The sequence below is a fragment of the Anoplophora glabripennis genome, unplaced genomic scaffold (genome assembly GCF_000390285.2).
Source record: "Anoplophora glabripennis isolate ALB-LARVAE unplaced genomic scaffold, Agla_2.0 scaffold231, whole genome shotgun sequence".
In the NCBI taxonomy this organism is placed as follows: Eukaryota; Metazoa; Arthropoda; class Insecta; order Coleoptera; family Cerambycidae; genus Anoplophora; species Anoplophora glabripennis.
Window position 1 is genome coordinate 124,433 of NW_019416343.1, and position 13,468 is coordinate 137,900.

Sequence of the window (13,468 nt, forward strand, 5' to 3'; positions counted from 1 at the left end):
CAATGGTTAAAAATGAGCGAAATGTTGATGCAATAAAAACTTTAATTGTATAAGCCTTATAAAAGTTTTTTTATATTGGAATTGTTTCTTTTGACGCAATCATTAATAAATTTCGTTTAATGCGCCATTTATAACTTTCATTTGTAAAAAATATCCTGGACAGTAAAATATTTGTTAGTAAAATAATAAATAATTAAAGAGTTGTCCCAACGCTATTGCTACTTCCCTAAAATTTACATGGATATATATTTTCTTGGTTCAAATATCTTCAGAAACTGAAATTTGCCTTTCTGCAATTACTTTACATGCACTAGATTACATTCTCCTTTATTGCTGGTAATTTTATAAAAAAAAAACAAGCAGAGTGTGAATTAGTAATTTTATTATAAAGATAATGTTGCATAGTTAGTAAAAAAACCTTAATTTGGTTTGCAGTTGTCAACAGTCGAACAATTTCCGGGCTAGTTGATACGACATCACTTTGGACTTCATAACGTTTCGAAAGACATATATCTTGTTCGGATTATTATTATATTTTCTGAATCTAACGATCCAAAACGGACCGGTTCCCAAATGCCTCATCTGTTCGCAATTATTTGTTATAAGAATCTTCTATACAATATTATCCAAGTCTATGGATATATTCTATACCCCCTCTTTAGTGTCAGAGTTTCTTCTGAAGAAAAAACAAATTGTCTCTTGAAACCTTAAGAAGTCTACAACGACAACAATCGAACCAGTTCGGAAATTGTCAACCAGTGGAAACCCTCTGGCTTTGCGAGAAACGATAGGAGAGTAAACGCCGCGCCGTGTCGTCACGTTGGTTCCTGCGCTATCTCAGATTTAATCCAAGGCAGGAACTTCGCTATGTTCGTGTACACTCCTGGCCAACCTTTCAACCCACAACCTATCCCAAAACTCACGATGCCCGAGGCGTACCAAATTCCATCATCAGTGCACGTCATCAGCGGTCCTCCCGAGTCTCCGGAACAGGTGTCTGATAAATCTTCGCCTCCCGCGCAAATCTGGGTGTTCTTCAGGATTATATTTGTTCTAAAGAATAGTTGTGAGCAAGTCATTTTGTCGAATGGAGGAATTTCTACGTGCATTTTTACTTTGCTGCTTGTACCTGAAAATGCAACAGGTTGATCATTACAGAAATATTTAAAAAATTTACTTAGTTTACATACCACTTTCGGTTTTGCCCCAACCACTTATGTGGTATCTAGTTGGAGTATGAGAATCGTGTTTTACCAAGCAAATGGGCTGAACGTAGTCTGAAAGAGATAATAATTTATTTGTAAATGCAAAAAGTGGAAGGAAACATATTTCCGATACATATTTCCGTTTATGATCATTTCCAATCTTTGAAGAAATTCTAAAATCACATGCGTTTTGAAAAAAATCTTTGAAACTAAAGCATGTCTTAAAAGTTAAAAGATCTTTTTCACAACCCTTAAAAATGTGAATTCAAAACATTGGTGATAATTATAGATTTTCTGAAAACTAGCATTGAAATAAGTATTAAATTACAATTACTACTGATTGCAAATCCTTTATTGTTTAAATGAAAGGTGAAATTGTGAGTTTTTTAAATGCATATACAGGGTGATTCAGTCATAAAGTCATTAATTTTAAGAGCAGATAGAGAAAAATGAGTATAATACGATGGCGTGATTAAAAAAAAATAAATGCATATTTAAGCAGAAAAAAATATTTTCAAATCATTATTTAACCCCCATTTCAGGCAAGTGTTACTGACCGACTAACGTCAGCCGGCTACGTTATGAACAACGCGCCCTAGATGCAACCTTGCCATATTTATATATTTTCGCTCATATAAAGACAGTAAATAAACGGTTTGCTCACGTCAGCAAATAATAATTTAAAATGCTATAAATTATTTTTTATAATTATGCTATCGACACATTAAATTATTGCTGCCCAGCAAGAACCTCGATGAGGTCTGAGCATGCCTTGCCAAAAATCAGTTGTTATTAACATCATAATGTTAATGTTTGCTGTAAGCCTTCGGGCTTACTATTATGACTATTATGGCTGCAAAGAAATTAGCTCTGTTTCACTTTACATCAAATTTAATATTGAAGTTACAAAACTCCAAGAGTTCAAGTAATTTAAATTTCATTTCACAACCATTTCAATTTCATTACAAAAATAATGACATATAAAACCAACACTCACTAGATAAATTATAAAGAGAGGGGAAATGTATGTAGTATTTATATATTGACTGTAAGTAATAGAAGATAAAAAAACAATAGCACGGAGACAAATAAACAACTCGGTACGTGTTTCCGACCTAGGTTAACCTGTATCTAGGTCAATGACCCACTTTTTAATTTGCACGTGTACAAATAGTCCAGGAGCCAGATAGGGTGCCGTGGCCAACAGAGTGCCACGGCTGCAAACAACTTATTCGTAGTATTTTGAGCTCCTGAATCCAAAAAACTTGGTCGCAAAGCCTGAAAGTGGTGAGTTTAATTGTTATCAACAAATTAAATGTTTAAATGGCTGTAAAAAGTTTTTATTTTTATAGCTAGTAAACGGAACCCTATCTGGCTCCTAGACTAATACGAACTGTAGTAGGATCGTATTCCATGCAAAGTAGAGCAAAAAGTTGTCGGTCTTTTATCAAAGGAAAATTGAATGTAATGAATAGGGATGATTGTTTTCCAATGTACGGTTATTACAATTTATCATTTTTAATATTATTAACGTTTTAACGTTTTATAATTTATTATGTTAAATAATACACAGTTTTAGTATTTCAATTTATTATTCAATATGCAGTTGCGTATAACCAAAGTTTACATAATAAATGTAAACTTTAGTGTAAATATAAACTTTGGTGTAACCTAGGTAGGTACTTATTGTTTTTGAGAAAGTAATATGTTTTTTACCTGTTTAAAATGTCAGCACGAGTAAAACAGCGTTCATCCGTCCAGCGCACTTTGTTTTAAAAATAAAAATAAAGTTAGCGTCTGCTGCACTTCGATTTAGCTGCAACTGCAAAATTCAAGACGATTGGGGAAATCAGCTGGTTCTAAAGCTTGAACTTTTTGAAAATGGTACGGGTTGAGTGAATTCTCGCGCAATATCCGCCAAACTTTGGTTTGTGATATCTCCAGTCGCCTTGAAATTGTTCTTGTGGAAATAGTAGGCTGCTCCTCGACTAAATTTAAAACAGCCTCTATCACATTTAAGTCATTTTGTCGATGTCCTGCACGTTCGCTGCGCGGTATGGTATGATAGATGCAGTTGGAAAAATGCGGGAGATATGGAAGGTGGTAGATTTGAATAAACGCTTTAAATTGTTCATGGTTTTGTAACCGTGTGTAGTGTATTTTGTATATTTGGGTATTTAGTAGTGTGCCGACTTTTTTATTTGATAAAATGCATTGTGCCTACAAACAGGTAATTACCTTTGCTTTATTTATTTTCTTTTAACGAAAGTTGACTTCGAGAAGTCAGGCTTGTTAAAACATTCTGCACTAAGTTAATACAATTGTTAAAATTATTTATAATAAAATGCAGCATGCTCCTTTATTTACTTGAATACGTTTAACAGTAAATGTGAACCACACATTATGATGTGAACTTGGCAACGCTGTTCGCTTCAGCCGACAATTGTTCGTGACATTACGTTACAAAATTGTCCGAGCATCCGGGCATCTGCCAGGGCCGCCCTCGTAGCGGGAGTTATGGGTTAATTTCCTTCATTTTTAAATGTCGAGTAAAAAATTTTTTTTCCGATTTTCTGTCTTTATTAAACCTTCCGAATACGTGGTTAAAATTAATGATATTATGACTGAATCACCCTGTATTTACAATATCTTCCTTACCTGTCAGACGAATATTTTCTTTTAATCGTATTATGGCGATATCATTGTAATGTGCTATTTCCATTGGGTCATATTCAGGATGTGTAGTCACTTTGGCAACTTTAGGAATCTGAGTAGCTTTTCCACAGCCAAATCCATAAGACGAACAGTCAGTGGATGTTTGAGTATTATGTTCTCCAAGCAAAACCGAAACTCTGAAAATTAACTAATGTAAATACATCTGCTCCATGACATTAACTTTTATTAATGTATACAAAATATAGAAAAAAAATAGGAATATCTAAAAGTGCAGTTAATTGTGTGTTTGTTTTAAATTCATCAAGTGAGATGTGTCTTATTTCACCAATTTGTTAACTAAAATAAAGGTCAAAGGCTTTAAAATTGGTTTTCAAAGAGTCCGCATTTTTATTGCAAAAAGCGTTGGATGTTAATGACATTTATTGAAGAGACGGTCAATCCAATGACCAACATATGTGCCAATGGCCGACTCGATTGACTGTGAAACTGTTGCTCCGGGTAATTGTTAATTAATTTCATTAGTTTTTTTTTGCAACTAATTGTTTAATTACTAAACGTCAATTTTAGAAATTAATATCGTAAATACCTATAGGTTATAATTGATCCAAAGAAAAATAGAAAAACAAAAATTTCAAAAAGTTGAATTGCTCTTTACAAATAACAAAGTAGGATGTGTAAAACAGACTTATAAAGCAAATTGTCCCAGGGTCAGGCAAAAGCCGCTCGGGAACTCGCTCTTTTTGCAGCAAACATAACTTATTTTTACGATAGTTTAAATTACAAATTGGTGAAATACGACTTTAGGTACCTTAAATTGTAGGTAATTTAATTGCCTACAACATGAAATAACTAATTTTCCGATATAGACTAGGGCGAATCTGTCGAAATATCCCACTTCTTGGATGTAAGAGGGGGCAAGCTAATTTTTGCTGGAATACCTTCAGTACAACTCACATAATAAAAGTGTAGATCCCTAGATCTGAACGAGGTCCGGAACATTTTCAAAATTGCAAAAATGTTTAAAAAATTTAAAAAGTACCTATTTTATCTGAGTTTTTTACTTATATATTGGAACCTATGCATTTTGGAAGAATATTGAAGAGGAAAAAAGTTTAGAATTGAATTTTGCACAGTATACTGTAAGTTAGAAATGTTTAAATCTATTACTGATGTTACAAAATAGCAATAATTGATGAAAAAAGCAAAATAATCAAGTTTTTTAGATAATTTTTTAAAAATATTTTAATTCCTCCTAGGGCTTTCTAATTTTGGTAAAAAAAACTTGCAAATTTTTACACATAGAAAAGAACGCTCAACCTTTCAAACAGTTTTTGAAAAATTGAAATCGGTTGATTAGGACGGCCACAGTAAATTTTTAAAATTACCACTTTTTTTACTTTTAAACAATTAGATAACATTTGTCAATTTGCAATTTAGTTTTTTTTCAAAAATTATAATTTTGAAATATTCGGAAAGTCGCTTTTTTTTTAGAAAGGTTAAATTCCGTTTATTGGTTCTCGAGATATAAGCGGTCAAAGTTTATCGGCATTTACCGTTAATTTATAAACAATTTAGCAATAATCTTTGGTCCAGTGGCTTCGTTTTTCCGAGTTCTAAGCTGGAAAAAATTTTCATATCCATAAGTTATCGGCAACATAGATAAATCAGCGGAAAAGCTGTCGCTCGCACGCGCGAAAAGTGACTCAAAACACGAAAAGTGGGGGAGGGGGCTTTCGCTCCGAGACTGAATTCGGAGGTTCAAAATGCGAAGGTACGAAAAAAATTGCATTATCTCGGCTTCTAATGGACCAATTTCGATCTTTTTTTTAATCCGATGTCTCGCGAGCCAAGGAATTCGAATATCGTAATGCCAACTGTCTAATTTGCACATATTTTGTTATAAACAAAGTTTATTATTTATGCATTAAATATACTGTATATTTTACCCTATGCTATTGCATTTTTTCAATGAAAAAATTTGTTTACGTATATATTTCAATACTGAATATGAATGTATTTAGTTATAATTATTACAATTATTTAAATAATTTTTGTTTAAACAAATTAAAAAAAAATTATTTGGAAATAAATTTTTTTGTTAAATACAGATAAAATTAAGAAAAAATAGTATTTTAAAATTATAATTTTTGAGAAAAACTAAACTGAAAATTGATAAATGTAATCTAATTTTTTAAAATAAAAAAAAGTGTTGCTTTAAAAATTTACTGTGGCCGTCCCAATCAACCGATTTCAATTTTTCAAAAACCATTTGAAAGGTTTAGCAGTCTTTTCTATGTGGAAAAATTAGTATCTAGATGCTTTATTTAAAGCTGTGCAACATTTTGAAAATCGAATTTTTTTTTTCAAAAAATTATTCTGCGAAAACTATAGAGTCGATTTTAATGAAATTTGGTGTTGTTTTATTATACTCTAAAGTTTTTTTTTACCAAAATTAGAATGCCCTCGGGGCAGTTAAAATATTTTTAAAAAATTATCCAAAAAACTCGATTATTTTGCTTTCTTTTCATCAATTATTGCTATTTTGCAACATCGGTAATAAATTTAAACATTTTTAACATACAGTTTATTGTGCAAAATTCAATTCTAAAGCTTTTTTTCCTCATCAATATTCTTCCAAAATGCCTAGTTTCCAAGATATAAGTAAAAAACTAAGATAAAATAGGTATTTTTTAAACATCTGTGCAATTTTGAAAATGTTCCGGGCCTCGCCCAGATGTAGGGATCTACACTTTTATTATGTGAGTTGTACTGAAGGTAATCCAGGAAAAAATGGCTTGCCCCCTCTCACATCCACCTCAAAACAGATTAAGTCTACTAATATTTTTTTACGTTCAAACCAATTCGACTGGACTTTAAGCTCTCACTTTAAGGTGTTTCTATACGTACATGGGACCTCTACGTCCAATAGAATAGGGATGGGCGCAGTGGGCTGCTGTTATCACGTATTTGGTATGTATCAAGAACCCCGCGCAACCAAGGGTCGTAATTCCGTAACGATTTTTGTGCAAAAGAAGGGCCATCCAAGGGAATTCGTGTAGAGAAGCTTCCCTACCACCAAGTACTCTATTACCAATAAATACTTTTTGATGGCCGCAAGATTTCGGCAAAACGTCGTCGTCCACTAAAAAAAAAATGTTAATCTACATCTGAAAGCGATCAAGTATATGAATATTATTTTACCGACGTCTTTGCTAACATTTCTGAAATTATCGTCATTTCCACAGCACACTTTTGGATTGCTGGAGTCTTCATTCCATAGCCCACAACTTGATGCGCGTAAGAACGGCCACGCCTCTCTGTTTTTCAGTTGTTTTAATAGGATTGGGCAGGTCTTGATTCCAACGCAATATCCAAGGTTACCATTCGGCGTTTCACATTCCGTAAGCATGCCTGAAAAAATTCAACAATACAGTTTGTTATAAGTTAAGTTTTGAAAGTTAGTAGGTTTAGTATGTACTGAGTATTTTCGTATATTTTGAGCTTGAGTTGTTAAATACGCAGGCAGGAAAAAAATGTTAAATGTGCGAGTTGTATGAATTTTCATGAAGCGGCAAAATTTTGGGAGATGATGTTTGGTTCTATTGATTATCACGCAGCCCTAATGTTATACGTGTGACTTCAAATCAGTAAAATTTGGTAAAATAATAAAACAAATCGATCTGTATTTAGGTACTGAAAGTGTAGATAAATTTAGATAAATAAAATTGATATAAAATGTAGCTAAAGCAATATTGCCAATTTAATTATTTACAACAAGAAACTATATTGTATTTAATAATTCCTTAAACTCGACATGAAGATAAATGTTTGTAAATGTATTTAAATACAGGTTACAACGAAATATTTCTTACATGAAACAAAGCTTGAGGTAAAACCAACAGTAATATTACATGTTTTACATATACAAAGGATTTATGGAAATATTTATATAAATGACCAAATCAAAATGTTTCTTTTACGAAAATTAATTTTTTGTCATTTCTTACATTATAAAACATAATGTGAAATACGTTGTTGTGAATCTGGTTGCCTAAGTAATACCAACTCGAACAGGGATGGGCGGGTAGACAATGTCGACGTAGACAATGCAATTGTCTACGCGTAGACAATGATCTAGATGAAGACTTAATTTGGAAGAGTCGACAATGTAGACAATGTCGACAATGTCAACAATTAAGAAACTCTCAAAACTAGAAAAAGGTGTGGTAGGTATGTACCTCAAAAAAAGAATTTCGTAAGGCTGTAACTCGTGATTCTTGCAAAAAAAGAAAAATTGAAAATTTGGAATTTGGAAAAGTACCTACCTATCAGTATCACAACCATCTATAAAAAAAAATGTATGAACCGAGTAAAAGATCAAACAATATTTGCCGAGAATTCACGAGAAAAAAAAAAGTGTCTCGCTTGATGCTCCTCGATAGTTTTAGGTCCGGTCAGATTGACCAACATTTTTTTTTTCTATAAAATCTCTAAATAAAGATATGTCGCATATATTCTTTAATGAAAATTATATCATTTTTAAAGTCAGCAACAATTTGGAATATCTGATTAAGTTTTAAGAACACTTTGTATAGTTATTTTAGTTTAGTTAGAACACGTTAATTTTATTTTTTCTAAAAGTGAGTTACAGAAATTAATAGAAAAAAATTGTATTAAATATTTCTACTAATTTATAATATAGGTACCCTTTCAAAATAATTTTTGTTTCAATCCTAGATCATATTATGTAAATATATAAGATCTAAGATTTTAATACAAATCATATAGAGCTGAGCTTTTCAATAAACGATAAATGGTAACATATTTCTGTAAATATTTGCAGAGGCACAAGATAATGTTTTTTATTGCATTTTCTCAAACTAAATATTATGTGTATTTATTGATATATGTACCTCTATACATATACGAGTATTATATAATATATTCCCTAGTTTTCACTTAATGAGGTCACGAATGGAGACTAAAATTTTAAAATTAAATAAACTGTTTTTTACTGACTGTCATAATTTATATATTTATATAATTTTTTTTATAATAATTTTTGTTTTAAAAAATATAAAAAAATATATATTAAGTATACAAAAATGAAAGTTTTCACTTTCATTTCGATTGAAAGAAAATACCCCATTATAAAAATACATAATTAAATTAAATTAAACTTTATTCTTTAAAATTGTTTAACAAGTGTATAATAACATAATCATCAACATTATTGGTAGTTAAAAAAATAACGAGAAATAAATAATGTATTCAAAACTTAAAAAAAATAGGTTGCAGTCAGAAGATTGGTTGAAGGTTTAATTTATAGAACATTTTGTATTATTTAATTGTCAAGCTTTCAAGTCTTTTAACTTGAGATTAAATTATAAAACTGTGAAATTTTAACCAATTTAAAAATTATTCTAAAATTAACACATAATTGTCAAGAATGTCAAGTCACCATAAATTGTCAAATGTTTGTATAAAAGAATTGATTTACTTAGCAGGACTGAATAATATTAAGCGTTAGTTACCAAGACAATTTTAATTCAGACACAGTGTATTCTTTAAGCAAACCCTCAACCAACTTTCTGACTTCAACCCTAAATTAATATGATATTTTTTTGGTCAATTTCTATGTCTATGTTCTATGTTTACGTCCGCTCATTTTATGTTTATGTGAAAACAGCCAAACAGAAAAAGTTGAGTGATGAATTGAGCACAAAATAGATCATACGTAAATGTAACGCAAATATAATATAGGTTAGATTAAACTGAAATTAGAGCGCAAACTCCGCTTTGTCTACATTGTCTACATAGTCTACGTTGTTTACATAGTCTACGCGAAGTCTACACGTAGACGTCGACAATTAAAGTCGACGCGTAAACGCCTATCCCTGAACTCGAATTTTATTTGCATTTATTGTCTTTTTTTAGTATTAATCAATTATTGGTGTATTGCATAACGTATAAAATTTAATTCTACAACAAATGTCAGTTTGGATACTATATTTATTTACTTGTATCTCACCTCCCTCTTAACTTTTTTAACTGTAACTATTAGGTGCAATTTTAACTAATATAATTTCTGAGTATTGATAAATATAGCAAATATTTGTGACCCTAAGAGTTTCCGCTGATATTATTACTTGGCCTGACTTATATTTTTTATGTCCTATCTAAAAATATTTTTGTTTCTTAAGCCATGTTTTTGTATATCTTGGACTGCACAACATTCAAATCCAACTACTGCGACTACTAGGTATTACTTCTACCTCTCAGGTAGAAGTAATACCCAGAACATGAAGAATATGTGACATCACCAATTTATCTCCAGTTACAATGAGATAGAAAACATTATTGTTATTCTTTGTCATTCGCAGAAAAAAGAAATGTTTAAGCAGCCATATATTCCTTATATCTTTGTTAAATTATTCATGTTATTTTTGTTTGTTTTTTATATAGGTTTCTACTTTTTCTATATTCTTCATGTTTATTTCCGTTTTTTTTTTGTTATAATATAAACTTACTATATTCTATTATTTGGCATTGCCTGTTGCATATGTAGTTTAAATAAATACATAAATAAGTAAATAAATGCAAATAAAAACATTTACGCCTCTGAAAAATTGCTTTTCCCCCTACGTCTTCAAACTTCAAATTTATAACACAGTTTAAATTATTGAAATAATGTAAAATATTGTAATAAATATGTCTGGAACGCAACATAAAATAATTTATTATAATATGATTAATATTGTGACAGTTGCCGAAATAACAATAACAAAAGCACACGATTTTTTTTTGTATACCTTTTAACAGATTATGACCCGCTCCACAAGGAGGTACTTTAGAGAAAATGGCGCAGGAATAAAAAGTTTTTTATTTTGACCCTATTAGCATAATTATACAGTGTGTTTAGCCTACGAGGGATTCTTCTGTAACTCTGCAGCTGTAAAATTTATAAATGGTTTTAATAATAATACCTGGAATCATGTGGGCCATGTAAAGAAAATATTTTTAGCTTTACTGAGTGTTCCATTTCGCGTGGGTGCTACATAACTTTATTATTTTAAATGGAACACCCTGTATATTTTTGCATTTTTGAATTCTTTGGTTAATATTTGTTAAATGTACATGGTGTTTAAAACTTACCGTTTTCGAGATAATCAGTTGTTTTTTGAAAATATCACAATTTCAGCTCTCTAAATGAGGCTAGATAGCGTCTAAACCGTAAAAGTTAGAAACCTACAGTTTTCACAGTTCATTTTGGCATAAATTACTCTATCTTGTCATCTGTGAGCAAAAGGTGCACGTTATTCAGACTCGGAAATACTGAGACCTACATTTAATAATCTTACGAGTTGAAAACCTTTTTTTTTCAAATGGAATGACCCATATTAATTGTCATGCGTGAATGCAAAATTGAATGTCCTTTCGACTGATATAAGGTTGTGCATACTTATCTTTAACAGTTTTCCAGAAAAATCAGGTTCTTTTCTATTGTCCGAAAAAGTAGCTATGTAACAGCGTCAAGAAGGCCTTACAAAACCACTTTTCTCTCACATTTTATCGGGCTTAGGACTGACAGTGACTAAAAAAAAAACGCAAAACTGAAGTTCGGAACACAACAAGGAGAAGAATACTTAGACCGCTGATTTGCATCAATTGCTCGAAGTGTCATCCATTTTGATTAATACACAAACGAATTCGGTGTTTAAAACTGTTCAACATTGGTCAGCATGTCTGGCACAATTTCTTGAGATACTACTGCAATGCGCTGCCACATATCTTCTGCGGTAGTTGGTGGTGTAACGTAAACTTTGCTTTTTATAAATCCCCGTAAAAAAAAGTCGCAACTTGACATATCTGGACACCTTGAAGGCCAACTCACTGGTCTCCCGCGCCCAATACATCTGCTCGGAAAAGTTTCGTGTAAAAACTGACGAACCACAGCGGTATTGTGAGATGGATCACCATCATGTTGCATCCACATTCTTGGAAGTGTAGCTAAAGTAATGTCGCCTAACAAATCTTCTAGAGTGTTTGTTAAAAAGTTTAAATAAACTGCTCCAGTTAGATGCTGATCAAAAAAGAATGTTCCAATGACATGGGTTCCTAAAATTGCTCCCCACACGTTCAAATACCATTGTTGGCTATGAGTTGTCCGGAATTGTTAAGGATTGACTGTGTCATAATAATGGCAATTATAACTATTAACGAAACCATTTTTATAAAAATAATAATAATCATTATCTTGATTTAACATCTCAACTGCCCACTGACAAAACTCCAGTCTCCGCTGAAAGTCTACTTTTAGTAACTCTTGGTGTATTGGATGCGATAAGGATGTGCTGTGCTGTGCTTTTGTAAAATCCTATGTATTGACGTTGTACTAATACAATTGCAAGGCCTTCTTGACGCTGTTACATAGCTACTTTTTCGGACTTTAGAAGAGAACCTTATTTTTCTGGAAAACTGTTAGAGATAAGTATGGACAACCTTATATCAGTCCAAAGGGCATTCAATTTTGCATTCACCCATGACAATTAATATGGGTCATTTCATTTGAAAAAAAAATTTTGTTTCAACTCGTAAGATTATTATTAAATGTAGGTCTCAGTATTTCCGAGTCTGAATAACGTACACGTTTTGCTCTCAGATGATAAGATAGAGTAATTTATGCCAAAACGAACTGTGAAAAATGCAGGTTTCTAACTCTTATGGTTTAGACGCTATCTAGCCTAATTTAGAGAGCTGAAATCGTCATTTTATTAAAAAACAACTGATTATCTCGAAAACGATAAGTGTTAAACACCATGTACGTTTAATAAACTCTACCCAATATTAACCAAGGAATTAAAAAAAATAATAATAATATAAAGGGTGTTCCATTTAAAATAACAAAGTTATGTAGCGCCCACATGATTCCAGGCAACTTTTATTAAACCTTTTTTTTTATAAATTTTTACAGGTACAGAGTTACAGAAGAATTCTTCTTAGGTGTGGAGCACCCTGTATACCTATGCACTTTAATTTCAAAATCTTTACTAGTTTAACAAAAAAATCGAGATTTACATTGATTTTGAGCTATTTTTTGAGGTTAGGGAAAAATTCTGACTCGATGGAATATTTCTGATGGCTCCATCGTCTTTATCGGGTCAACGTATATGAGTGCTGGTGTCTGTGTAATCATCAAAGATTGTACCATAAATATAATATACTAGATAAATACTATAGGTACTTAGTTTTAGAGAAAGTAACAATATTTTCTTACTAATACACATGAACTTCTGTTATAGCGCTATATTCTTTATTTTAGATGTACTATCAAATTTTATATTACATTATTAAAGCGTAAAAAAGTGTTTGATGCATTAAAGAAAAGCAAAAATAACAACTTTATAATATACTAAATATACAGGGTGTTTCTAAAATAGGGTTCCAAATTTCTGCTGCGTTTATAACTCATTAAAATAAGCCAAAAAGTTCCTATTAACAAGTGCCCTAAAACGCACCCTTAGGAAGTTATATGCCCTTAAAAGAGCTCAAACAAAACTGTTTTTTTTTTTGTTATTGACAAAACG

At 31.4% G+C, this 13,468-nt stretch overlaps 1 protein-coding gene across 1 annotated transcript in view; it reads right to left on the minus strand.

Moving 5' to 3' along the window:
• Nucleotides 1–365: 365 nt before the first annotated feature.
• The window catches only part of LOC108905486 (serine protease 7-like), a 14,099-nt gene continuing 996 nt past the window's right edge, over nucleotides 366–13,468 (minus strand). Inside the window, exons 2-6 of the mRNA XM_023454171.1 lie at nucleotides 7,083–7,292; nucleotides 6,789–7,023; nucleotides 3,864–4,057; nucleotides 1,191–1,277; nucleotides 366–1,129 (exon numbers count right to left, since the gene is read on the minus strand). Of these exons, the coding sequence (XP_023309939.1) occupies nucleotides 816–1,129; nucleotides 1,191–1,277; nucleotides 3,864–4,057; nucleotides 6,789–7,023; nucleotides 7,083–7,292 (1,040 nt within the window). The 3' untranslated portion in view covers nucleotides 366–815. The remainder of the gene's footprint in view (nucleotides 1,130–1,190; nucleotides 1,278–3,863; nucleotides 4,058–6,788; nucleotides 7,024–7,082; nucleotides 7,293–13,468) is intronic.